At 45.9% G+C, this 25,651-nt stretch overlaps 1 protein-coding gene across 2 annotated transcripts in view; it reads left to right on the top strand.

Annotated features, from left to right (window-relative positions):
- Positions 1–25,651, top strand: part of IGF2BP1 (insulin like growth factor 2 mRNA binding protein 1) — a 78,607-nt gene that overhangs the window by 36,679 nt on the left and 16,277 nt on the right. The window contains exons 3-13 of one of the 2 annotated variants that reach the window (XM_079949634.1): positions 10,550–10,598; positions 11,419–11,470; positions 12,585–12,648; positions 15,206–15,487; positions 16,697–16,831; positions 17,463–17,585; positions 18,053–18,188; positions 21,337–21,453; positions 21,711–21,827; positions 22,953–23,027; positions 25,021–25,152. In XM_079949634.1, coding sequence (XP_079805760.1) covers positions 10,550–10,598; positions 11,419–11,470; positions 12,585–12,648; positions 15,206–15,487; positions 16,697–16,831; positions 17,463–17,585; positions 18,053–18,188; positions 21,337–21,453; positions 21,711–21,827; positions 22,953–23,027; positions 25,021–25,152 — 1,282 coding nt within the window. Of the gene's footprint in view, positions 1–10,549; positions 10,599–11,418; positions 11,471–12,584; positions 12,649–15,205; positions 15,488–16,696; positions 16,832–17,462; positions 17,586–18,052; positions 18,189–21,330; positions 21,454–21,710; positions 21,828–22,952; positions 23,028–25,020; positions 25,153–25,651 lie in introns of both variants that reach the window. The other variant, XM_079949633.1, reaches the window with a different exon arrangement.

Here is a 25,651-nt window from a genome sequence, read left to right as displayed (position 1 = left end):
GCGTTAAGGGCTGCTGTGGATTGGCTACCGCTGCGACAATTGTGCGTGCGATTGGTGGGCAGACACTTGTTTTATTTTGCGACGCGTTCCATTGGCAGCGTTTGTGAGTCGGGTGAGTCATTTTGGTATTCCCCTGCAAAAAAGCTCAGTAACTCTGGGCCATCTCCCCCATTTTCTTAAATTGGAATCCCGAAAAGTAGGGGGCGTTTTATACACGGGGGTGTCTTACACACGGAAAAATACAGTACTTAGGATTGACCTCTCAGGCAACCTGTTTGCCAGGAGTAAAAGACCTGCTGTTATGGTCAATGTGGTTTCAAGTCCACTGAGCCTAAAGCTGAAATGAAGTACAGTGGTACCTTGGGTTACATACGCTTCAGGTTACATACGCTTCAGGTTATAGACTCCGCTAACTCAGAAATAGTACCCCCGGTTAAGAACTTTGCTTCAAGATGGGAACAGAAATTGTGCTCCGGCGGCACAGCAGCAGCGGGAGGCCCCATTAGCTAAAGTGGTGCTTCAGGTTAAGAACAATTTCAGGTTAAGAACGGACCTCCGGAACGAATTAAGTATTTAACCCGAGGTACCACTGTAAACACCTAACCTGGGGAGGAAATCTCTTTGAACTCAGGAGGACTTACTTTTGAGTAGATATGCATAAATAAAATAGCTCTCTTTCTTTCCTGCATAGGAAAGAGATCCCAAAGGATTACCATCTCTTTGGCATATCACAAAGCACAATTGAGGCACATTGATCCGAACTTGAATTTTGAATCAAATGTGTGTGGTTTGCAAAGCTGACTCACTCATTTGAGCAAGCTAAAAAAATCAAGCGGAACCCCAAGTTTCTTTGAATTTTGATTTTCTTTATTTGGCGACTAGGTTTCCTTATTCTGTATGTTTCTGTATTTTATTGGACTTTCAATAAGTACTTAATGTAAATTGCAAAATGAAGGCGCACAGAATATTAAGGAATTCCCAGTTCCAAGCCTTGCCCTTTTAGAAGGGATTGGTTTTTCTGAACTGTTTTTTCCCCTCTCATTTTGTTGCTTACCCCACTTATGCAGATGTACCCCGTCTTTGGGCACCGAGGCGATTAATTGTATTTTTCTTTTTCTTTTTTAAAAGAACAACCCCAAACCATGGTGACTTTGGGTAGCTCTGCCAGGATCTCCAGTGGAAAATGAAAAAGGAAAAGGAAACCAAAAATGTGTTTCTCATTGGAATGGAGGGGTCTTGTCCCATTTTTGATCCCCCTCCCCTTTTTGGTGGGGGGATGGAAATTGTAATGAAATCTCTTGCTTGAATGCTGTTCCATGTCCCCAAATGAATGGAGGAGCCATTGTTTAAGGAGTTTGGAATGCAAGGAATGCTGTACTATAGGAAGGGGTCAGAGGGATTTAAGTTGATAGAGGAAAACATGTGTTGAACCAATTCCTACCTCAGCCAGTTCGGCCAGACATCTTTTCGGCTGTGCAAAAACCTGAGCTGAGAAACTTAAATTCTGCACTCGGTTGTATAGGACTAAAATTTATTTATTTATACTCTCCTTCCCCTGTTTCTATTATTTTTAATCAATTTTAAGCAGTGCGATTAATCAAGTAAAAGATTTTGTTGAAATGTGCCCTTCTAGTTAACGTGGTAAGCTGGTCCTTTCTTCGTCTTGAGATTTTCTTGGACAAAAAAAAAAGACCCTTCGAAGGCTGGCCTTTGGTTCCCAGTCTGTTTCTGAAAGCTTTGTGTACTTCAGGGTGAAACTGTGAGGCTTTTCATTCTCATCACAGGCAACGGAAGCTGGCAAATCCTCACTTGAGGAAAATGGCAGTATGTTTCTAAAAACTGGATCTTCGGTAATATAAGCAGTCTTTAAACTCGACTAACCTTTCCTTTGCCATGGGGGGAAGCCATTTTAAATGCCTGTCTGTGCACACAAAGCACACACAGACAGGTGAGACCTGCAATGAAAGAATCATAGAGTTGAAAGGGACCCTGTGGATCATCTAGTCTAACCCCCTGCAACGCAGCTATCCCTTATGCGGATTTGAACCCGCAACCTTAGTTCTACCAGCACTGCATTTGATCCAACTGAGCTATAATGAGGTGGGAATGTGGAATGCTTCTGTTCAGGGTTCCGGCCAGCCATTTCCCTTTCCAGGATACAATTACAGTCATACCTCGGCTTCCAAACGCCTTGGGAGTTGAATGCTTCAGCTCCCGAACGATCGAAAACCGGAAGTGAGTGTTCCAGTTTTCTAACATTCTTTTGGAAGCCTAACGTCTGACAGGCCTTCTGATTGGCTGCAGGAGCTTCCTGCAGCCAATCAGAAGCTGCGCTTCAGAAGTCGAACAGACGACTATTCCATTCCAGCTCCAGTTTTCCATCTGTCTGCTCCCTCTTTCCTCTGTCAAATCAGCTTTGAGGATTTTTCACACGCACACTCTTAAGAGGTGGGTTTTGTTTTGTTTTTTAGTTAAAAGTTTTAAAAATATTTCTGCAAACCTAGGGGTTCGTCCAGGCATGCTAATGAACGGATGGTGTTGATTTTTGGCTGCATAAGCAACGGCACCCGTGAGAATGGGTTCCATCATTGCTACATGGGATGTTAAAGGCAACATGTTTTTTCCATCGGCAAATGGCACCTGCTGTGCATTAAATCCCGAGGCTTCTCATACTTGTTCGCTTGCTTGTTTAGAAAATGTTTTTATACCATCCTTCAACATTTCCGATTTCAGAGGATCATGCAATGTACCGTCGTACCTCTACTTACATATCCCTCTGGATACAGAATTTTTGGGTTACGGCCACAGCAAACCCAGAAGTGTATACTTCCGTGTTTCGCCGCACACACATGCGCAGGAGCGCGCCTCTATTTACGTTATTTTCAGACCCCCGGAATGAATTAAGTTCGTATCCGGAGGGTCCACTGTATAACCAACATCAGCAGCACTCTCAGTCAACAAAAAGCAGCAGAGAAAATCTTAAAATGGACTAAATTTAGCTTTGGGAAATTTGCTCTGATGAGAAAGCCCTTATGGTTGATCTTGGTACCTCTAATGATGCATGCCTTCTGCTGAGTCAGGACACTGTCCCATCTAGCTTGAATACTGCCCACACCAGGTTATCTTTAGCTTTTTCAGATGCACTTTGAACCCCATCATGTATTTAGGGACCTGTTTCTTAATCTTTGGCCATATATTTGCATCATTGTTAGAAATTCCCCATTTGCACTTCCAGTTGCGACCACGTGGAGGTCTCTGGGGGAAAGCAAAATGCCACTTAGAGAAGGATCTGAAATATTTTCATTAAACCTGAATTTTTTAATTCAACTTTTATCCTGGATTGTTTGATTTGATGTTTTAATGTGTTGTAATCCGCTTTGAGATTATTATTATTTTAAATTTAAAGCAGCATAGAAATGATAATGATGATGATGATGATGATGATAATAATAATTGCAATTATTATTATTCGGGAACAAAAGGCACCCAGACATTCCATTGTGGTGACCGTAACCCAGATTTCAGGTGCAATTTGGCGATTAGCTTATAGACCTGAGTTTCTAACACTGATTCGCATGGTGGCCATGTTCCTGTTGCGACCTACCTTAGATTAGGCCGTGATCCACTAGTGAGTTGCGATCCACCAGATGAAGACCAGTGGTCTATGCTAATTGGCAGCAGCTATCCAGGGTTTAGAAGGACGCGGGTGGTGCTGTGGGTTAAACCACAGAACCTAGGACTTGCCGATCAGAAGGTCGTGGTTCGAATCCCCGTGACGGGGTGAGCTCCCGTTGCTCGGTCCCTGCTCCTGCCAACCTAGCAGTTCGAAAGCACATCAAAGTGCAAGTAGATAAATAGGTACCACTCCGGCGGGAAGGTAAATGGCGTTTCCGTGCGCTGCTCTGGTTTGCCAGAAGTGGCTTAGTCATGCTGGCCACATGACTTGGAAGCTATACGCCGGCTCCCTCGGCCAGTAAAACGAGATGAGCGCCGCAAGCCCAGAGTTGGTCACAACTGGACCTAATTGTCAGGGGTCCCTTTACCTTTACCTTTACCCAGGGTTTGGGGCACGAATCTCTGCCAGCCCTACCTGGACATGACAGAGATTGAGCCTGGGACCTGTTGATCCACAGCCCTTCCCTGAACAATGAAGAGGAACATGGGAGAAGGCCCTCAGCATAAGTTTATTTATTTATTGAATTTATATACCGCCCTATACCTGGGGGGTCTCAGGGCAGTTCACAGAATAAAATCAAGATATAAAACCACAAAATACATAAAAAATGAAAACAACACCCCAGTAGCCCCCTCCTTCACAAAAAAAAAAAAAAACATTTTAAAAGGGTATGTAAATCAGATCAACCAAAGGCCTAGTTAAAAAGGAATGTTTTTGCCTGGTGCATAATGAAGGTGCCAGGCAAACTTCCCTGGGGAGAACATTCCACAGACAGGGAGCCACTGCAGAGCAGGCCCCGTCCTCATGTTGCCACCCTCTGGACCTCTTGAGGAGGAGGCACACGAAAGAGGGCCTCAGAAAATGATCTCAGGGTCCGGGTAGGTTCATATGGAAAGAGGTGGTCCTTGAGGTATTACAGTCCTGAGCTGTTTAGGGCTTTATAGGTCGAATGCAGCATATGTTCTTAAGAGAACAAGTATGACAACAAAGTGGCCCTCAAACACAGCAGATGTTGAGGTTTTGCAAATATGCCGAGGCCCCCACAGGTCCCATCCCTGATATTTCCTGGTAGTGTTAGGAGAGAAATATTATCTGAAATCTTGGAGAGCCACTGGTCTCGGTTCTCCATCTGTAAAATGGCAATATTTTACCTCTGTTGACCAGTCTACCCATTAGGGATTCAAGTTCCAGAGCTGCTTGAGCTCAGTGCCTCTCTTTTTCACAGGTTTAACCCCTATTGGTAAGGAACTGTAGCACAAGAAGAATGCAGTTAGAAAGGGAATAAGTGCTGAGGTAATTGAACCTTGCATGTAAATGGTCCACGCAAAGGGGAGTTGCATGTTTCCTGGGTGTAGATATTGGGAAGGGTGGGTGGATCGGCTGAGGAGCTCAGGAATGATAGACCCAGATAGATAAAATATGAACAACCAAAAACTTTGGCAGGATTAGAGTAATGCTTGTACAGTCGTACCTTGGGTAACAAACGCCTTGTGAGTCGAACATTTTGGCTCCTGAACTCCACAAACCCAGAAGTGAGTCTTCCGGTTTGTGAACATTTTTTGGAACCCAAACATCTGACGCAGCTTCCTACTGGTTGCAGGAGCTTCCTGCAGCCAATCAGAAGCCGCGCTTTGGTTTCTGAACATTTTAAGTTGGAACGAACTTCTGGAACAGATTCCGTTCGACTTCCGAGGTACCCTTGTAATGTATTAAAAACTAAGGTAATAATGGATTGTTTTAAGAAGAATAGCTAAAATATATGATGCAGTCGAAAATGTTTGATAATGGAAACCATGGAGGGTTGGAGGGAAGTCTAAGGATTCAGGGAATCCTAAATGTTGATGATTATGATCAATGTTTGAATTTAAATGTATAATGTAAAATTGAATAGAAAAGATGAAAAAACAAGATAGATAAAATACAATTTGCACGTGGAGAATAGTCACAGCGGATAGCGAGTGATTCGCATGGCCACAGATCTGTTACAGTATTTGCATGTCACCAGCCCTAGATCGCAGCTGCTTGGTGAATTGAGGAATGTCCAGAAAGTCAAATGTTCCACCTGTACTTGTATGTGGCAGCTGCTGCAGAAGGATGGGATAATTTTGGCTCTGAAAATTCCCAAAGATTCTATTTTGGGAAGCAGGAGTCGTGAGGAGGAGCAAAATCAGGAAAAGAGGTGTCTGCTTGTTGCTCTCGGGTTGGCACGCTTATTAAAATTCTCCGCTGCCGTTACTCTTCTTTAATTTCTTTCTTCTCGGCCTCCCATCCATTAAAAATGAGAGCATGTTTTATAGACAGCCCTTAGGCTCTTTATAGAGATCCTCTCTCTCTTTATTGATCCCCTGAGATTCAAACTGACGCTCTCCGAGTGTAATTTTGCTCGCCCCATCTCCTTCCGATGGATGCGATTTTCAGAATGCTCTGGAGAGCCAGACAGGAGACGGAGGACTCAGATCCCAAAGACTTTGGAAGCATTAGGAGGCAGAATATGATGTCTCGGGTTTTCCTACAGGATGTGGTAAAAGCTAGGAGACTTAGGGAGCAAGGGGGATGGGGTCGGTATGGTTGATGGATGCTCTTTCATCTCATGCTATGATGACCCAACATTTTGGAACAGCTGTCAAATAATCCACCTTGCGGAATAATTTAATACCAGGTTGAGCCACTTGTTCACATTCAAAGCTGGGGGGACTGTTGCAACAAAGTGGGCATGGTTTGTGGTGGCGGCAGCTGCTACCCCGGATAGAATTTAAAACAATAAATTAGAATTTTTGTTTACAAAATTAGGGAGCCGACGTGAAATGCCCAAATTAGAACGGAAGTTGTGGCACCATCCCAAGCTCCCCAATGATGTAAGAATATATGAAATAAGAATGGCATTTTGGTGGTGATAGTAAGATGGTATCTTATCAGTTGTTGGAGAAGTCGTCATTGAAACCGTGTTTGCGGATTAAACCATACCGTGCAAGCGTCCCGATGGCATGAGCAGGTAAGCAGATGAGGAAAGGAAAGCACAATGTTCTCTCCAAAGAGCCAGCGTGGTGTAGTGGTTAGGAGCGGTGGACTCGTAATCTGGTGAACCGAGTTCGAGTCTCCGCTCCTCCACATGCAGCTGCTGGGTGACCTTGGGCCAGTCACACTTCCCTGAAGTCTCTCAGCCTCACTCACCTCACAGTGTTTGTTGTGGGGAAGGAAGGGAAAGGAGAATGTTAGCAGCTTTGAGACTCCTTAGGGTAGTGATAAAGTGGGATATCAAATCCAAACTCTACTTCTTTTTCTTCCAAAGCTTCTCCCTGACAAGCTAGGATTCACAAACCAACAGTAAACCTTGGTTATGGCTGGCAGGCACTCGTAATCTGGGTTTTGAAGTACTGGTAACACTAAAGTTATCCCCCTTGACCTGGTTTGTTTATCTTACTTATGCAGAGGGAAGATTCCAAAATGGGAACGACTGGGATTTCTACACTTTGTGGTTTATTAAGCCAAGGCTCTTTGTCATATGCAAACATGGAAGGCCCCATCTGCACTGTATGTTTAAAGCACTTTCATACCACTTTAACTGTCATGGCTCCATATATATATATATATATATATATATATATATATATATATATATGTGTGTGTGTGTGTGTGTGTGTGTGTAATTTATGAAGGATGCTGAGCATTGTAAAGAGACCCCTTTTCGCCTCACAGAGCTACAATTCCCAACGGTTCTTGGGTAGAGGGATTGATGGTTAAACCACTCTGGGAATAGTAGGGGAATGAAGGGGTGGTCTCCTGAGAACTCTCAGAAGCCTTAACAAACTACAGTTCCCAGGGTTCTTTGGGGGAAGCCATGGCTGTTTAGATGCTGCTTTACATGTATATGGCAGATGCGGAACGTGGCACATAGAGACATGAATTTTGGAGGTCAAACCTGTTACGGTTGGTCATTTGTCAACATTTTAAGACTGTTGCCAAACAACCTGTCCTCCTCGCCTTTCTTCCTGTTTTTCCTGTTGACTTTACTCCAAAATGTGTATTGCATTCAATTCGAAGCTGAAATAGTTGTTTGCTTGGAACTCAGAGCCTTCTTCAGGCACAGAAGGAAAATAGCTGGCAGGTAAAGGTAAAGGACCCCTGGACGGTTAAGTCCAGTCAAAGGCGACTATGAGGTTGCGGCTCTCATCTCGCTTTCAGGCCCAGGGAGCCAGCATTTGTCCACAGACAGCTTTCCAGGTCATGTGGCCAGCATGACTAAACTGCGTCTGGTGCAATGGCACATGCTGACGGAAGCCAGAGTGCACGGAAACTTGGTTTACCTCCACAGCGGTACCTGTTTATCTACTTGCACTGGTGTGCTTTCTAACTGCTAGGTTGGCAGGAGCTGGGACAGAGCAACGGGAGCTCACCCCGTCGTGGGGATTCAAACCGCTGACCTTCTGATCGGCAAGCCCAAGGGGCTCAGTGGTTTACACCACAGCGCCTCCTGCTTCCTCAACTCAAAGCCGCCTTCAGGCGCAGACGGGAAATAGTTAGCATGGAGCATTGGACCCCTGCAATTTCTGGCAGGAAGAAACCTCAGCATTGGCCAACTCTAGTATATAAATCCTCAGAGCCTGATCTTCTGCTTTTGTCGGATCAACAGACAGGTTACTTGCCGCTGTTGGCCTCAAGCTTGCAGCTCAAGGATCCTTAACTGGAAGGTCTAGATCAGGGGTCAGCAAGCTTTTTCAGCAGGGGGCCAGTCCACTGTCCCTCAGACCTTGTGGGGGGCCGGACTATATTTTGAAAAGAAAAAAATGGACAAATTCCTATGCCCTACAAATAACCCAGAGATGCATTTTAAATAAAAGGACACATTCTACTCATGTAAAAACACGCTGATTCCCAGACCCTCCGCGGGCTGGACTTAGAAGGCGATTGGGCCGGATCCGGCACCCGGGCCTTAGTTTGCCTACCCATGGTCTAGATGCTAGCCCCAGCTCGGCCCTGTCTCCCACAAGTTAACAGCCATCAAACAGGGAAGTTAGCCAAGCCTTATCTTCTGAGCATGCCTGGAGAGGTTAACACCACTGTATATCAGTGCCTCTAATCCATGCTAAATCCCTGAGGCATCCCAGCAGCGCTTCCTGATCAAATGTATCAGGGCCTAGTAAGACCAATGGGGTCGCACCCCCTCAGTCCAGGACTACAAGTAAATTGTCCATCTGAATGACCAAATCTGTCTCTGTCCGCTTGCAAAGACTTATAGATAGACAGGAATTCGCAAACAAAAAAGTTTAATGCATGAGTGCCTGGGCCAGATAGATGTGTGTATGTTTTCAGAACAAACAAACAACAGCCATTTTATTATTTATACCCTGCCCAGCTGGCTGGGTTTCCCCAGCCACTCTGGGCATCTTCCAGCACATATAAAAACGTAATAAAACACCAAACATAAAAAAACTTTTCAATATAGGGCTGCCTTCAGACGACTTCTAAAAGTTATGTAGTTCTTTATGTTCTTGACAACTGACGGGAGTGCGTTCCACAGGGAGGGTGTCGCTGCTGAGAAGGCCCTCTGTCTGGTTCCCTGTGACCTCATTTCTCACAGTGAGGGAACTGCCAGAAGGCCCTTGGAGCTGGACCTCAGTGTCTGGGCTGAACGATGGGGGTGGAGATGCTCCTTTAGGTATACAGGGCCAAGGCTGTTTAGGGCTTTAAAAGTCAGCAACAACACTTTGAATTGTGCTCTGAAACATAGGGGGAGCCAGTGAAAATCCTTTAGGACCGGTGTTATATGGTCTCCCAGCGGCTGCTCCCAGTCACCAGTGTAGCTGTTGCGTTCTGGATTAGTTGTAATTTCCCAGTGGGTAGCCCCACGTAGAGTGCATTGCAGTAGTCCAAGTGGGAGATAACCAGAGCATGTACCACTGTGGCGAGATATGCTCACCTAGCTGACCAACCCATGCTGAGTTCGAAACTGGCTGATGGTGTTCTGGTTCTCCTGGATTAGGTGATGACGGCTCGAATTCTGACTGCAGCCCGAGTCCTTTTAAAGTAGCTGGTAATTCTTCCCTGAGAAGGAGGGAGATGGTGCATGTCTTTCTGAATATCTTGACTGCTTGCAACAGGCAACAGTAGCGCTCTCCTTATCTGACCAGATATGACCTGGCGGTGGACTGGACATGTCTGGTGCAGGACTGGCCACGCATACAGCCCGTTGGGTTGGACGCGAGCCATTTTTATCTGTAAAATGAGTTTCCAGAGTCTTTTAAAAGCCAATTAAGTCCATAAGCCTCTGGGGGCAGACTATCTTAATAGGTTTGTTGCAGAGGTCTGGAGCATACCGTACAAGTTCATGGGCACTGATCATGGGTATGCAAACGTTGAACACACCAGATTCATTCTAGTTTATTATTATTTTGTAATCTGTAGACAACCTTCTTTTACAGTATACGAGGAGCAGCCTTGAGGTCCTCTCTAGAGAATCTTGTAGCATTGTTGTCAGACATAATTTTCAGATTGGTTTTCTAATAATAGGATTATTGTTCCTGGGTATGTGGAGGTGTGGAATTTGTTTTTTTTTTGAATTTTGCATGTGGAAATGTATTTTAATTTTGTAAATTGCTTGGAGAGGAAGTTTCCTTCATAGGGCAGCCTCAAAATCTTCAAAACAAACACTAAAAATGGTTTTGGGCACAATTGCAGATCAAGACTGAGGAAAGCTTCATCTGTTGAATTTCTGCATGTCATAAAGATGTTTAAGGTCCCAGGAGCCTTATCAGATGTTAATCCTACAGTACAATAATTAAAATTATGTGAACCACCCTGAGACCTTCAGGTATAGGGCAGTATAGAAAATAAATAAACAAATAAAAAAAAAATAAAATTTATCCTTTGTTTTAGGAGCCGCAAAATTCAGATAAGGAACATCCCCCCTCAGTTACGTTGGGAGGTAAGTGAGGTCTCTGACAAGTGCATAGTCTTAGCATCTGTGTCTGAAATGTCTTTTTAATAAACTGGAAGCTGCATGCTGGATGAGTGAGCTCTGGGATACTTTGAGATGTGTGAATGGGGCAGAGCAATGGAGATTAATTATTTTCCGATTCCCTTTCGTTGCAAAGAAAAGAATCCCTCTGGAGCGAAAGGAAAGAGACCAGATTAAATGGAGTTTCCCTCTTGCAACTCATGCATTTCCTAAACAATGGTGCATGCTATTTAGCTAGTCTAACCGCTGAAATGTGTTTATTTACAATATTATGTTTGCATACCGTATGAGTACATTTTCAGGTTTTTTGGGTTCCACTTTGAGACCTTGGCTCCATCTTCAGTATAGATTTAAGAAAGTAACCTTGCCTCTTCAAACACTCAGGGCACCCTCTAAAGAATCCGGGGAACTGTGGTTTGTTAGGGGTGCTGAGAGTTCTCAAGATATTCCTATTTCCCATCACACGGAGCTACAATTATCCAATTGGTCGTCAATCCCTCTTCCCAGGGAACTCTGGGAATTGTAGTTCTGGAAGTGGAATGGGGGGTATCCTAGCAACTCACAGCACTCTTTACAAGCTCCAGACTCCCCAGGGTTTTTTTTTGGGGGGGGGGGCAGAGGCACGACTTTAAATGTTCTTCATCTCCTGTGGGCTGTTGTTGTTTTGTCCTTCATTTTTGGCGCTTCCTTTCCTGATTTTTACCTTTGGTGAAATTTTCAGTATAACTCTTTCTCTTTCTTTCTCTTCCACAAACCACTTCTTTTTGTTTCTTCCACATCTGAATAGGTTCTGGATGGTTTGCTAGCTCAGTATGGTACTGTGGAAAACTGTGAACAAGGTAAGGACCTTTGAGATGTTTCAGAGAATGTATATGGGTGGGCCTTGGAGCAAAAGACAGGAACCAGACCAGGGCAATGGATGAAATAGGTTGTAACCACTGAGCCTCTTGGGTTTGCCGATCAGAAGGTCGGTAGTTCGAATCCCCACAATGTGGTGAAGTCCCATTGCTCTGTCCCAGCTCCTGCCAACTTAGCAGTTCGAAAGCACACCAGTGCAAGTAGATAAATAGGTACTGCTGCGGCGGGAAGGTAAATGGTGTTTCTGTGCGCTCTGGTTTCCATCACGGTGTCCAGTTGTGCCAGAAGCGGTTTAGTCCTGCTGGCCACATGACCTAGAAAGCTGTCTGTGGCCAAACGCCGGCTCCCTCAGCCTGAAAACAAGATGAGCGCCACAACCCCATAGTCGCCTTTGACTGGACCTAACCATCCAGGGGTCCTGTACCTTTTTTTTTGACCTTTAATCATAGAATTGTAGGGTGGGGACCCTGAGGAGCATCTAGTCCAACCCTCTGCGATGCAGGAATCTCAACAGACTCAATACCTGACAGATGGCATTCTGACCCCTTTGCTATTCATTCATTTACCAGATTTCTGGACTGCTGTTCCTTACACATAGTGATCTCAGGGTGTGAGGTTACAGCATAACATATTGCATAGACTCAGCTCAGGACAGAATTTGTGGCATATGGTTAAGGGTGAAACGCATATTCGTAAACAGACACGTTATAACTCTAGCAGAAGATCCCAGATCTCTTTGTTGTATTCATGTATGAATACACGTGAGTGCTGGACATGTGTGTGGGTTTAGACACATATATGTCACCGCAGACAACAGGAGCAGCAATAATGCCACACACAATACCTAGCGGAAATGGCAGGGTTCAGTGTGGGTCCTTCTGAGCCCAGGGCTGTCAGCAGGTGCCTGGTCATCCTGACACCACCCCTGTGGTCCAATCTGCTGGGAATTGTGAAAAAACAAACTTCTTTAAGCTCCAGCCCTTGCTCTCTCTCATGGGTGGTGAGGATTGAGCTTGTTTTATACAGAGTTATTTTTATCGATGATATGGGTGCTTGCATTAGCTAACCAAGATTTCTTCTTCCTCCTCGTGCAAGTGAATACGGACAGTGAGACGGCAGTTGTCAATGTCACCTACTCCAACCGGGAACAGACCAGACAGTGAGTTTTTAAAGTACCTTATTGGCTTGTAATTGTTATCTGACTTGGTCCTTGGGTGTGTTCACAATTCTGCGCAGGGCTTCAAAATCTGTGGCTGGCAAAAAAAAACAACAACCCAAAATGCATTTGCTGCTGCCTGCCTCCTTAATTTATTTCTGTTGCAAAGTCTGTGACTTGTTTATTACAGTGGTACCTCGGTTTACAAACTTAATCCACTCCGGAAGTCTGTTCTTAAACCAAGGCGCGCTTTTCCTAATGAGGCCTCCTGCCGCCAGTGCCCTTCCACCATTCGGATTCAGTTCTTAGACCGAGGTAAAGTTTGCAAACCGGGACGCTGCTTCTGGTTTTGCGGAGTTTGTAAACTGAATCGTTCGTAAACAGGGCTGTTCTTAAACCGAGGTACCACTGTATTTATTTAAGTGCATTTATATGTCTCATCCCCCCCCCCCGATATCAAAGCAATGTTCAGTATTACACAGTTGACTAACATTTTCTTCCTCTTCTTGGGACCACATTCTCAGGGTTGTGTGACAGTGGTGACTTAGTCTCCCAAATAGAGGCAAACAGCCCTCTCCTCAATTGATCTGTGCAGGTCAGCTAAGGAGGTGATCTATCTGATGACTGGAGAGGGGAGGGGGTGGTTCGCCTCCCCATGAGAATACTGGGCTGGACAGGGAGGTTTAAAGCTCTCTTCCCACCTCAGCAATGGTTGGCTTTCTGCAGCATGAGAAACGGCAGAAGAACACCACAGGGAAGTCATTTGGGTGACCATGACTGGGCTTGTAAAAAGCAATTGAGCAAAAACATGGCAGTTCATCACCAAACTCTGAGCACAGAAGCACCTCAAAAGCAACAAAAAGGGTTCCTGACTGGACACCCTTCTCTCCCCCTGCCATGATGCAATGTGTAGAAATAGCGGGGGTTGCAGCAGCATCAAAAAAAATAAAGAAAAAAAATTTGCAGTATCGGATTTAAAGGTAGCAGCAGCCGCCGCCATGTGTTGGGATGCTGGGATGTGTTACCAGGTTGTCCCATAATGTGGCCTTGTTAATGGTAACACCCCCATCTATAGGTGGCTGTGTGGAACTGCAGCCCATTACTAAAATTATACTCTGGCCTTGCTTTCTTAAGGCATGTTGTAATCCTAGATCTCTGATGAGTTTACCTCAAGTACAGTGATACCTCGGGTTACATACGCTTCAGGTTACATACGCTTCAGGTTACAGACACCGCTAACCCCGAAATATTACCTCGGGTTAAGAACTTTGCTTCAGGATGAGAACAGAAATTGTGCTTCGCCGGCGCAGCAGCAGCAGGAGGCCCCATTAGCTAAAGTGGTGCTTCAGGTTAAGAACAGTTTCAGGTTAAGTACGGACCTCCAGAACGAATTAAGTATTTAACCTGAGGTACCACTGTAAATAAATAAAGAAGCTTGTTTGTTTGTTTGATTGTTTGTGGTAAACTCCTTAGAGATCTAGGATTGCAACATGCCTTAAGAAAGCAAGGCCTGTGTGTGTGTGTGTGTGTGTGTGTGTGTGTGTATGTATACATATACAGTATGTATATGTATATGTATACACACACACACACACACACACACACCCCGTATGTTTCCGTATATAAGACTAGGTTTTTTCCTTAAAAATAATGTAAAAAATTAGGGGGCGTCTTATACATGGAGCCCCCCATTTTCTTAAATCTGTGTCCCCAAAAATAGGGGGCGTCTTATACATGGGGGGCGTCTTATAGACGGAAAAAATACGGGGTGTGTGTGTGTGTGTGTGTATTCCTTCATTCATTCTCCACCTCCAAAACCGTTTCATCACATTTAGTTTAAGGTGAAATGTACATCTTGACAAAATCTTAATGTGTAGCGATAAAAAACGTCAGGGTTTGAAGTGATTTTTTTTAAAAATGCCATTACTGATGGCTATTTCAAATTAATGGTAGTGGAGGGGAGAGAACTGCCCGTATATTAGCTTCCTTTCCCTTTGTCAGAAGTGAATAGGGAGAAGGGAAGAGCAAAAAAAATAATTAAAAAAATCACTGGAAATGAGAAGCAAGCCCTGTGGCAATTGGAAGAGGGAAGAGGGCTCGTGGGTTTCAAAAAGGGGTGGGGGCAGATGCATGAGGAACCTTCTGGCTTTTCAAGATGTCCTTCTTCCTATACGTTCTTGGCTGTTTTATATATTGGCCTTGCCATGACTCCACCCCTTTTTATTTACTATAATAATACAGCATGTGGTGCGTCTCATAGTGAAGCCTCTGGCGCATGAATTGGCAGAGCTGCTGCGGTGGTGGCATGGAACAGAGAGTAGTTTGAAGTCCAGCTTCTGTGAGGGAAGGAAAAGTTGTCAGCTGGTTGGGGATTAAAACCTCAGGACAAGCTGAGGAGTGGTCCTGGCCAAGACTGCACACGGTAGTAGGAGGACTTGATTTCACATGCAGATTTTAACTAACCAGACAGTTCTTTTGACTGCAGATGTGCTGATTTTAGTTTTAAGTGGAGTTAATTGAGCGGCTTCTCTCTCTGTGCATCTGTCTGTCTTGTCTTCAGAGCCATTATGAAACTAAACGGCCACCAACTGGAAAACCATGCACTGAAGGTCTCCTACATCCCCGATGAACAAACGGTCCAGGGTGCAGAGAACGGGCGCCGAGGGGGCTTTGGATCACGGGGCGCCCCGAGGCAAGGTTCACCCGTGGCTTCAGGAGCACCCGTGAAACAGCAGCCGGTAGACATTCCCCTCCGCCTTCTCGTTCCCACCCAGTATGTGGGAGCCATCATTGGCAAAGAAGGTGCCACCATCCGCAACATCACCAAGCAGACGCAGTCCAAGTAAGCCCTGCTAGCTTAGCAAGTGTTTCCATAGCAACCCCACTTGCTTACTGCTACACCTTTGTACTGATTTGCTGCCAAGAGAATGCTAGGTGCTGCATGGGACACAAGGCCGGCCCTATCGTTGGGCAGAGTGAGATGTCTGCCTCAGACGCTGGGGGGTGAGGTGCTGGAAGGCACAGTGGTGTGTGTGCCAGGCAAGCTGCGTCGCATCGCTTCGGATGTCCTGCAGGGCTTAGGCAGAGTGGAAGGCCCTGTCCTGTTGACGCTGTTGAAGCCCAGTTGGTCTATGGGAGGCGCCATCTTGTCCTTCTCCCTAGGCAAATAAAGTGACATGGGGTATGCTCTGGTGGAAACGTAGCCCAGAAGGATTTAAGCTGTTAAGACTGGAGGGTCAGAGGCCTGGGGGTTGGGATTCAGAGAACAAAAGTGTGCCTGCTTTTGGGCCTAGAAGGCACCTCAGGCTGCAGATGTGGGTGCTGTTAAGGGTGGCACATTGGGACATTTATTTATTTACAAGAGTGTGTATGTGTCTTTACACACACATGTGCACACATTCTTGACCCGCTACAGGGTATTTTAAGTGATGGTCCCCCATTTGTGGAGTACCATACCCTGTGAGGTACAAATGTTTCCCTCATTGTTACCTGGCTCATGGAGACCCAACCCACTGGGAAATGATATATTACTTTATCATTTGTGTTACCCTTGTGTTACCCTTTCTCTAACAACTTCCTCTTTCCCTTTCCCCTCACTGCAGCCCCATGACGTAGCTTAAGCTGAGAGACAGGGACTAGCCCAGGAACTAACCCAGTGAGCTTGATGGCTGAGGAGGAGTTTTAACGCAGGCCATCTCAGTCCCAGTCCCAGAGCTCCATTGTTCGAGATTCAAAATTACTTCTACTGCGGAAATGTTCCTTTACTGGATGTCTAAGAAGGCCTACAAATGGCCTTCTTCTTGCCCGGGGAGTTTTACAGATCTTCCTGAGGATGACAAGATGGATATGGAAGGGGCAAAGAGAAGGACTGTAAGATTTGTAGTAAAAATGGGGAGCCTGGGCAGAGGCAGAGGAGCAGCCAAGGGGAGTCAGGTTTCTGAAAGATCTGTTGGGAGGACTTTGGGTTTCTGGTTCTTCAGGCGCATGCTGTGATCCACCTTTTCTGAGTTTTGCTACTCAAGCAGCTGACTCTTCTCTCCCTTCCCTGCAGAATTGACGTGCACCGGAAGGAAAATGCCGGCGCAGCAGAGAAAGCAATCAGTATCCATTCGACCCCAGAGGGCTGTTCTGCCGCTTGTAAGATGATTTTGGAAATCATGCAGAAGGAGGCAAAAGACACCAAGACGTAAGGCTGTGGGCTATCGTTGGCGCAAAGTGTGGCGTTGGCTTATTGGATAGTTGTTTATTCCCTTGACATCTGATGGGAGGGCGTTCCACAGGGCGGGCGCCATTACCGAGAAGGCCCTCTGCCTGGTTCCCTGTAACCTCACTTCTCGCAGGGAGGGAACTGCCAGAAGGCCCTCGGAGCTGGACCTCAGTGTCTGGACTGAGTGATGGGGGTGGAGATGCTCCTTCAGGTATACAGGACCAAGGCCGTTTAGGTCAGCACCAACAATTTGAATTGTGCTTGGAAACGTACTGGGAGCCAATGTAGGTCTTTCAGGACCGGTATTATGTGGTTTTGGCAGCCACCCCCAGTCGCCAGTCTAGCTGCCGCATTCTGGATTAGTTGTAGTTTCCTGGTCACCTTCAAAGGTAGCTCCACGTAGAGCGCATTGCAGTAGTCCAAGTCGGAGATAACTAGAGCATGCACTACTCTGGCGAGACAGTCCACCTACAGCTTCCCTGTCTGTTCAGGGGTTGGTGTCCCAAGGCATAACAGGTTGCCTGGAATTGACCTCAGGAACTTGTCAGAAGGTGGGAGTCCAACCCTCTGATTTCAGCCCTCCCCCCCCAACTTCTCTCCCCTCACGCAGGGCTGATGAAGTACCCCTGAAAATCCTAGCCCATAACAACTTTGTGGGACGGCTGATCGGCAAAGAAGGCCGCAACTTGAAGAAGGTGGAGCAGGACACAGAGACAAAGATCACCATCTCTTCGTAAGGATTTCTTTTCCCTTCTATCCCCTCACCCCCTTTTGTTTTGACCCCCTTTTTAAATAAAAAAAAGGTATTGTATTCAAATTAGGCTGTGTTCACACTAGGGCGCTATGGAGTGTTGAATCTGTGTTTCCCTTCATCCACACTGGAGCAGTTTCTATTTTATGCCTTCATAATCTACCTCAAGAGTTTCCCGCCAATACTGTTGGGCAAGGGGTATATTTGTACCGTGTGTTGTTGTCCTCTCCCCTCAGTTAGTTACTTCACTGCCCACCATAAGTCCTGAAAACTTGAGGTGCATTGTGGGCCAGTGTGCACTCACTTTTTTTAAAAAAAATGTTTTTTTGAAAGACGTATTTTTCACGAAACAGCAGTCAAAAATGAAATGAGATTATGCATGTTGCTCCAAGTTGGGCAAGGATTTGGGGACACTTGCGTGAAAGGCTGATGCTTCCTTTCCTCCCCAGGCTGCAGGATTTGACCCTGTACAACCCTGAAAGGACCATCACAGTGAAAGGCTCCATTGAGAACTGCTGCAAAGCAGAGCAAGAGATCATGAAGAAAGTGAGAGAAGCCTATGAGAACGATGTGGCAGCTATGAGTGTGAGTCTGCTTATGTTTTACCTTCTCTGGACATTTAGAAGCTCTAAAGACAGCCCATCTAGAGCTACTGCTATCTGTCTGGGAATCGCTGGCTTTCCATCAAAAGGCTCCGAAATCCATCCAGCTGCTTTGTATTAATATGTTATCCTTTAAAAGCCATTACCTAGTTGGTTGTGGACTTGGGAATCTTAATTCTTGCACTGGGTTCTGCATTGTTACTTTGAATAGCATTGGTTCCTCCCTGCCATACTTTCTTTTCCTTTTATAGGTTATAATGGTATGACAAATAAAGTAAGGTGCAGATGGGGAGGTGGGATGATAGAAATTCTGGTGGACTAGAAACTTTTGCTAACTTGGTTGCAACATCATAATAAGTTAAGTAGTCAAAAGAGAGGCTGTTAAATGGCAGGTGGAGGAATAACTTCTAAGAAGAAATATGTGCATTTCTCTTGATTTGAAGCAGAGGCCCTGAAACAGAGAAGGTTGGTCGCAAATGAACCCACCAATTAATATGATGATGATGATGATGATGATGATGATGATGATATATTTATTATTTATACCCCACCCATCTAGCTGGGTTTCCGCAGCCACTCTGAGCTGCTCCCAACAGAATTAAAAGCACAATAAAGCATCAGTCATTAAAAACTTCCCTAAACAGGGTTGCCTTCAGGTGTCTTCTAAAAGTCAGATAGTTGTTTATTTCCCTGACATCTGACGGAAGGGCATTCTACAGGGTGGGCACCACTGCCGAGAAGGCCCTGGTAGTAGTAGTAGTGGTAATATTTAATATTGACATTGGGCTTTTTGAATGTTCAGATTGCAGTAATCTTTACAACAATTGGCATTGTTATTCTCTATAGTAGATGGAGACTGAGAAAGACTTAATTCTGATGTATTGGTTGCATATGGGCAATCAGTCTCTGGCTTAATGAACACAGGCAATGGGATATTAATGCACAGTGTGCAAATAATGGGCAGCCCTTTTGATTCTCCCTTGGTGCAAGTGAACAAAAAAGCCAGGAAGCCGCAGTTAACCGCAGCTTCCTGTTAACACGCAAAGCGGGAGCTATGGTTAATAGCTCCCAAACAAGCCAGGATTCATAAGTCAACCTTATGCTGTGTTTTAAAGCTGGCTTCTGATCCTGGCTTGCTTGGAAGCCATGAGCCACAGTTCCCAATTAGAAGGTAACAGGAAGCCGTGGTTGATTGCAACTTCCTGTCTTCTCCTGCACCCATGTGAAGGCAGGAGGAAAGCCGCAGCAAAGGGGTTATGTGCAAGTGTGCACGACCTGGATTATTAAGCTAGAACATGAATATCTGCACCAGGCCAATGTCGTACCATGGTTTGGCAAACAGCAGCATCTCTGTGGCTTTCTGGGCTCCCACTTCTTCCATCTTGCACCTGGGCTGCCTCCTCTCTGGTTTTTGCTAGCCATTGTTGTTGTTTAGTCGTTTAGTCGTGTCCGCCTCTTTGTGACCCCATGGACCACAGGACACCAGGCCCTCCTGTCTTCCACTGCCTCCCGCAGTTTGGTCAGACTCATGTTTGTAGCCTCGAGAACACCATCCAACCATCTCGTCCTCTCTCGTCCCCTTCTCCTTGTGCCCTCCTTCTTTCCCAACATCAGGGTCTTTTCCAGGGAGTCTTTTCTTCTCATGAGGTGGCCAAAGTACTGGAGCCTCAGCTTCAGGATCTGTCCTTCCAGTGAGCACTCAGGGCTCATTTTCTTCAGAATGGATAGGTCTGATCTTCTTGCAGTCCATGGGACTCTCAAGAGTCTCCTCCAGCACCATAATTCCAAAGCATCCATTCTTCGGCGATCAGCCTTCTTTACGGTCCAGCTCTCACTTCCATACATCACTACTGGGAAAACCATGGCTTTAACTATACGGACCTTTGTTGGCAAGGTGATGACTCTGCTTTGCTAGCCATAGTATGCGGTGAAACCTGAATTTTCAATCTCAGGTTAGTCCCTTACCTCCAGACCTCCAGAGTGCAAACGGCTGTTCCAAGATTCACACCCACCATAGCTTGACACTGACTGTAGTTAACAAGAAGCAGAAAGTGGAGGAGGGGTGTGTGGCGTTTGCCTCCTAGGTGGGTCATAAGGAAAGGGTTAAATGCGTGTGATGTGATTGGCCAAAGAGAAAATGAAAGGAGGAGTTAGAGTGAGAGTCGGAGTGATGTGAAAGTCAGTTGAGAGTTGGGAGTTGAAGAAGGAAGAGGGAGGTTAAGTCTGTGGGTTGGTCGAGTTGTGTGGTGAGGGAGTGAGAGGAATTGTTAGGTGGAGTCAGATAGATAGTTGGAATAATCAGTTTAAAGTTGTTAGGAACGTATAGGACAGTTAAGGAATTAAGAATCTGCCAAGAAAAATTAACTGAAACCATAAGCTTGTTCATGCCTATAAAATAAACTTGATTATTTGTTAATGTTAACAACTGTCTGGACTCCGTGTGTACCCGTGAGGAGAAAAGGGTTGGTGGCAGCGAAGAAAGCAATCACGGTGGTGGCACAGGGTCAATAGACCGTCAAACGTCCAGGGGCCCTGTGTGATCGCCACAGGGACCTATGCATGTGAATGGAGAAAGGAGGTTGTCCGAGGCCCACAAGTCTGCAGTGTTGCCCTTGATTGCCAAATTCTGTGAGTTGCACCACGGTGGCTTGCCTAAAGCCACCTGGGGAATTCCAAGAGTGACGTGAGCTTGCTTCCGAGTTCTCTGCTCCCACTTCATAGCTTGTGCTGCACCGTGCTTCATAAATGTGTCGGGTTCACTGCTTTGGGGTTGCGGAACAGTTTCTCTTTGTTTACCTTGAGCAGCTGATCAGTGCACCGGAACCTGGGTGCATAATGGAAAGTGGCAATGTGCTAAAGTGTGTTTCGGTCCCCTAATTACTGTATGGATGCCACCTGTGCCCAAACTTGTTTCCATGGGTGCAGAAGTTTATTATACAGAGCCTTTGGCTGCTTTCTTGGCTGTCCTAAATCAGGACAAGTTGATTGAACCAGTCTGCAAAAAGCAAGGCAAAACCGTTGCACCGCGAGAAGTGTTTCAGTGCTGACAGCGAATTCACAGTAAAAAGGTAGAAATGAATATTTTGCTTGCCATATTACATTTTCTCACTCTCTTTTTCTTTTAGCTACAGTCGCACCTGATACCTGGGCTGAACCTAGCTGCCGTTGGCCTCTTTCCTGCCTCTTCCAATGCGGTGCCTCCTCCCCCAAGTAGTGTCTCTGGAGCAGCCCCATACAGCTCTTTTTTGGTAAGCTTGAGCTCAGCCTGCACACAACATGCACTAGCATAGAGCTTTCCTTTTCCTGTGGTGTGTGTGTGAGTTTCAGACAAAATCACATGCGAGCGCTGCCAAAACAAACAAGCCCATGCACTAAACATTCTGTGACATCATAGCGAGTCAGCCAATGGTGGGTGCATGGCAGACAACAGTTTCAAACCTAGTAGTTTGGGATATCCCGTTGGACTGATACTGACTGGTGACCCCAGAAACTTTTATCTCGGCAGCCTCCTGAGCAAGAGACGGTGCACGTCTTCATTCCTGCCCAGGCTGTGGGTGCGATCATCGGCAAGAAGGGACAGCACATCAAACAGCTCTCCAGATTCGCAAGTGCCTCCATCAAGGTGCCCGTTCCAGCCTGTTTAATCCCTATTGTTGGTTTTGTTGATTGATGCAAGCCATGATGGTGCTAGAAAACAAAGCAGGCATCCCAGGGTCCCATTTGAATTTCAGGGGAGCTGTGGAAGAGCAACCTGGAATCAGAGAGTTGTAGAGTCCAACCCCTTGCAATGCAGGAAAACGCAGCTGTCCCATACGGGGATCGAACCTGCAACCTTGGGATTATCAGCACCATGCTCTAACCAACTGAGCTATCCAAGCTGACCTACATTATTTGGTTCATGGGGGAGCTTCCCAGTGGATTATGCCGTTATGCTTGTGTTGATGCAACTTATTGGCACTGTCCCTTCTGCTTGCTATTCTTGAGAGTTTGGCTTCTTAAAATCTGCGGCAAATCTTTTTTACAAAGGCACAGCCAGTTTGCCAAGAGTGGTGCAAAATTCCTTTTATTTCTTCCCAGCCTCCTGTTAGCAAAGTCAGGTAAATAACACAGAGAGAGCCCAGAGAGAAAAGAAATCCTGAAGAAACTGAACAGAAACAGTGTATAATTTAATAAGAAAGGAACAGTGAGGTTTTGTCCTTCTTGGTTCAGGCCTTGTGCATGGCAGGTATCTGCCCGCTGCCTGCCTGCTTAAAGGAGAATTGTGGGGCTGCCTCAAAGAGCCCTTTTGCAAAGTGCTTTAATACAGCCTGCCTACTTGTCAGGCTTGGCATGTGATGCCAATACTGTGAAGGATCTGGCTCCGAGTCAAAAGTATTCCTCACCCCTGGTCCACATGGACTGTCAGCTGTTTTCCAGGTAGGAGAGGCTTTTTCTCGTCCTACCTGGAGATGCAGGAATATGATCAGGGAGCTTCTTTCTGCAACCAAAGCATGCACTCCACCAGTGAGCTGTGGCCCTTCCCTAATTGATTTCTGCAGCTGTCTTGCCCTGGGCTCCTTTAGAGGAAGGTGTAGGGTATGCCATCTAATAAATAACAATCACAATAATTGCCATCAGGAATGGATGGATCATCTTTTGTCTCAGTTCAGTCTGAACTCAGTATCTTGGGAGTAGAGGGATGGGGAATAAATCCCAGGCTTTGCTGATAAATGGCTCTCCCTTCTGTTCTTCCTCTTGTGTCCTTCAGATTGCTCCTCCAGAGACGCCAGATTCCAAAGTGCGAATGGTGATAATCACTGGACCACCGGAAGCCCAATTCAAGGTTTCTTTCCTTCCTTCTTACAGATCAGTGGCCACAGGGGGACTTAAACATGATTACAAGCATCATCTTCATTATTTACTGAGTGCTGTTACTCAGGCCCTGTTACAGGCTTCAAATAGGCACCCAGTTGGCCACTGTGAGATCAGTTTGCAGAACCAGATGTTACCGTTACTGGTTTTTTTATCATTATTTAATCACCACTATTGTGTCGCAATAGTGATGTGAAGGGACACGGGTGGCGCTGTGGGTTAAACCACAGAGCCTAGGACTTGCTGATCAGAATGTTGGCGGTTCGAATCCCTGCGACGGGGTGAGCTCCCGTTACTTGGTCCCTGCTCCTGCCAACCTAGCAGTTCGAAAGCGCGTCAAAGTGCAAGTAGATAAATAGGTACCGCTCCAGCGGGAAGGTAAACGGCATTTCTGTGTGCTGCTCTGGGTCGCCAGAAGTGGCTTAGTCATGCTGGCCACATGACCCGGAAGCTGTACGCCGGCTCCCTCGGCCAATAAAGCGAGATGAGCACTGCAACCCCAGAGTTGGTCACAACTGGAGCTAATGGTCAGGGGTCCCTTTACCTTTATTGTGTCACAATCCATACGCACAATGCTTTACAGAGTAACACAAGCAGAGAGAGAGAAAGAGGGAGAAGTCTCTGCCCTGAGGAGATTACCGTTCACATTTCAATAATAAGAGAGGCAACAGTGAGAAGAATGGACTGTATTTTTTGGCAAAGCGTGTTTAAGGAGATAACAGAAATCACTGGGTTAAAGCTGACCAAAAGTCCAGAGGTAGCATTGTTATCAATTTATGATGGGGTGGAAGATTTGCAGGCTACGAAGGACTTGTTCACAAATTTATTGACAGCTGCACGAATAATGATAGCTAGGGAGTGGAAGGGGCAAGCAGAATATAAAATGGAAGAATGGTACAAAGAGGTGTGGGATATAGCTATTAATGATAAATTAACATGTGCCATTAAGGTAAGGCGGGGAATACGCAGGAGAAATTATTTTGAGGAGATATGGAGGGTGTTTGTAGAATTTGTGCTGTTAAAACAGAAAGGTGTCAAACCATCGCAAGAGGTGTTGAAATTTTGGGAGGCTGGATAGTTACAATGGAATAGTCTCGGTGGTGGGATACACATTTTTATTCTTATTTATTTATGATTATTACTTTGTCAAAATAAATCAAGAATAAGAATATACTGTTTAAAAGCGCCTTGGGTTTTTTTTTGTCATGGAGCTCTCGGTGAGCAACAAGACCGCAACTAACTCAACAAAGGTGTTGCTGACACTAAGCTCTAGGCGTGCCCCTCCCCTCTAGCCTCTCACTCTGGATCTCTCCCAAGCAGATGAAGGCTGTGTCGAAGGGGGTGGGCTCCTTCTTTGGACCTGTCTGGCCTGTTGCTCAGCAATGTGCAGGATCCCCCTCAAGTGGGGAGGAGAGTCAGCAGGACTGGGACTGTCTTGGTCGCACGCTTTGACTCTCAGCCTCCAATCCAGCGTGTCCCATCTGCTGACTGCTCCTCAGTGCCCCACCACCAGGCTTCACACTCTAAGGTGTCATCTTTGGTGCCCTCCCTGGGGAGCTGTTGGGCTGGCAGCTCCCCCCCCCCACTCCTCCCCATCCAGCCTGTCCCTGACAGTTTTAAAATACAGTCGTACCTTGGTTTTCGAACAGCTTAGTTCTCAAAACGTTTGGGCTCCCGAACGCCGCAAACCCAGAAGTGAGTGTTCTGGTTTGCAAACTGCTTTTGGAAGCTGAATGTCCTCCGCAGGTTCCGATTGGCTGCAGGAGCTTCCTGCAGCCAATCTGAAGCTGCGTTTTGGTTTCCGAATGTTTCGGAAGCTGAATTCCGGAACGGATTCCGTTCAACTTCCAAGTACGACTGTATAACCAGCGCTAAGTCTTCTGGGCTGGGACAAGGCCAGGGATGTCTCCGGAACTGGTTGATTAATATCCTCCTGGTCTCTTCATTTCCTCCCCACCCTTCAGGCTCAAGGGCGGATTTATGGCAAACTTAAAGAGGAAAACTTTTTTGGCCCCAAAGAAGAAGTGAAGCTAGAGACGCACATCCGAGTCCCCGCTTCAGCCGCAGGGAGAGTCATTGGCAAAGGAGGCAAAACGGTAAGTGAATGGTCGGGTCTGCCAAGGCCTGCTTTGGGGTCAGACCACTGGCACTGCCATGACCCAAGATGGAGTATGGAGTGTGTCTCACAATGATGGTGTTTGATTATTATTGGTTATTACTTATTGAGAGTCTGCAAGCGTGCTAGAAGTTAAAGCTGGGGCATGGTTCACACTTTGACACCTGCCAAGTGTTCAGAAGAGGCTGAATCCTAACAGAGCCAGACCATAGTTTCTCTCCCCCCCCCCCACATCATATTTTCTTCTCTATTAACGTATATAACATACATAATCTATTCACACTTCTATCCAATCTCATACAATAGTTCACTCCCCCCTACCTCTTTACAGCTTCATCATCTCTCTTTAATTCCTTATCTTTGTACTGTGTTCTAGTAAACTTTCATCCTTCTCTTTATATAATATCCTTCCTCTGCTGTGTTTGTGTGAAATTTACTCTAGGCACATCCAAGTATTACTTTGGGAATCATACTTAATT

Source organism: Podarcis cretensis, assembly GCF_951804945.1.
Source record: "Podarcis cretensis genome assembly, chromosome: 13".
In the NCBI taxonomy this organism is placed as follows: Eukaryota; Metazoa; Chordata; class Lepidosauria; order Squamata; family Lacertidae; genus Podarcis; species Podarcis cretensis.
Note: the sequence above shows the minus strand (reverse complement) of the source record. Positions and strands in the feature narration are given on the sequence as shown.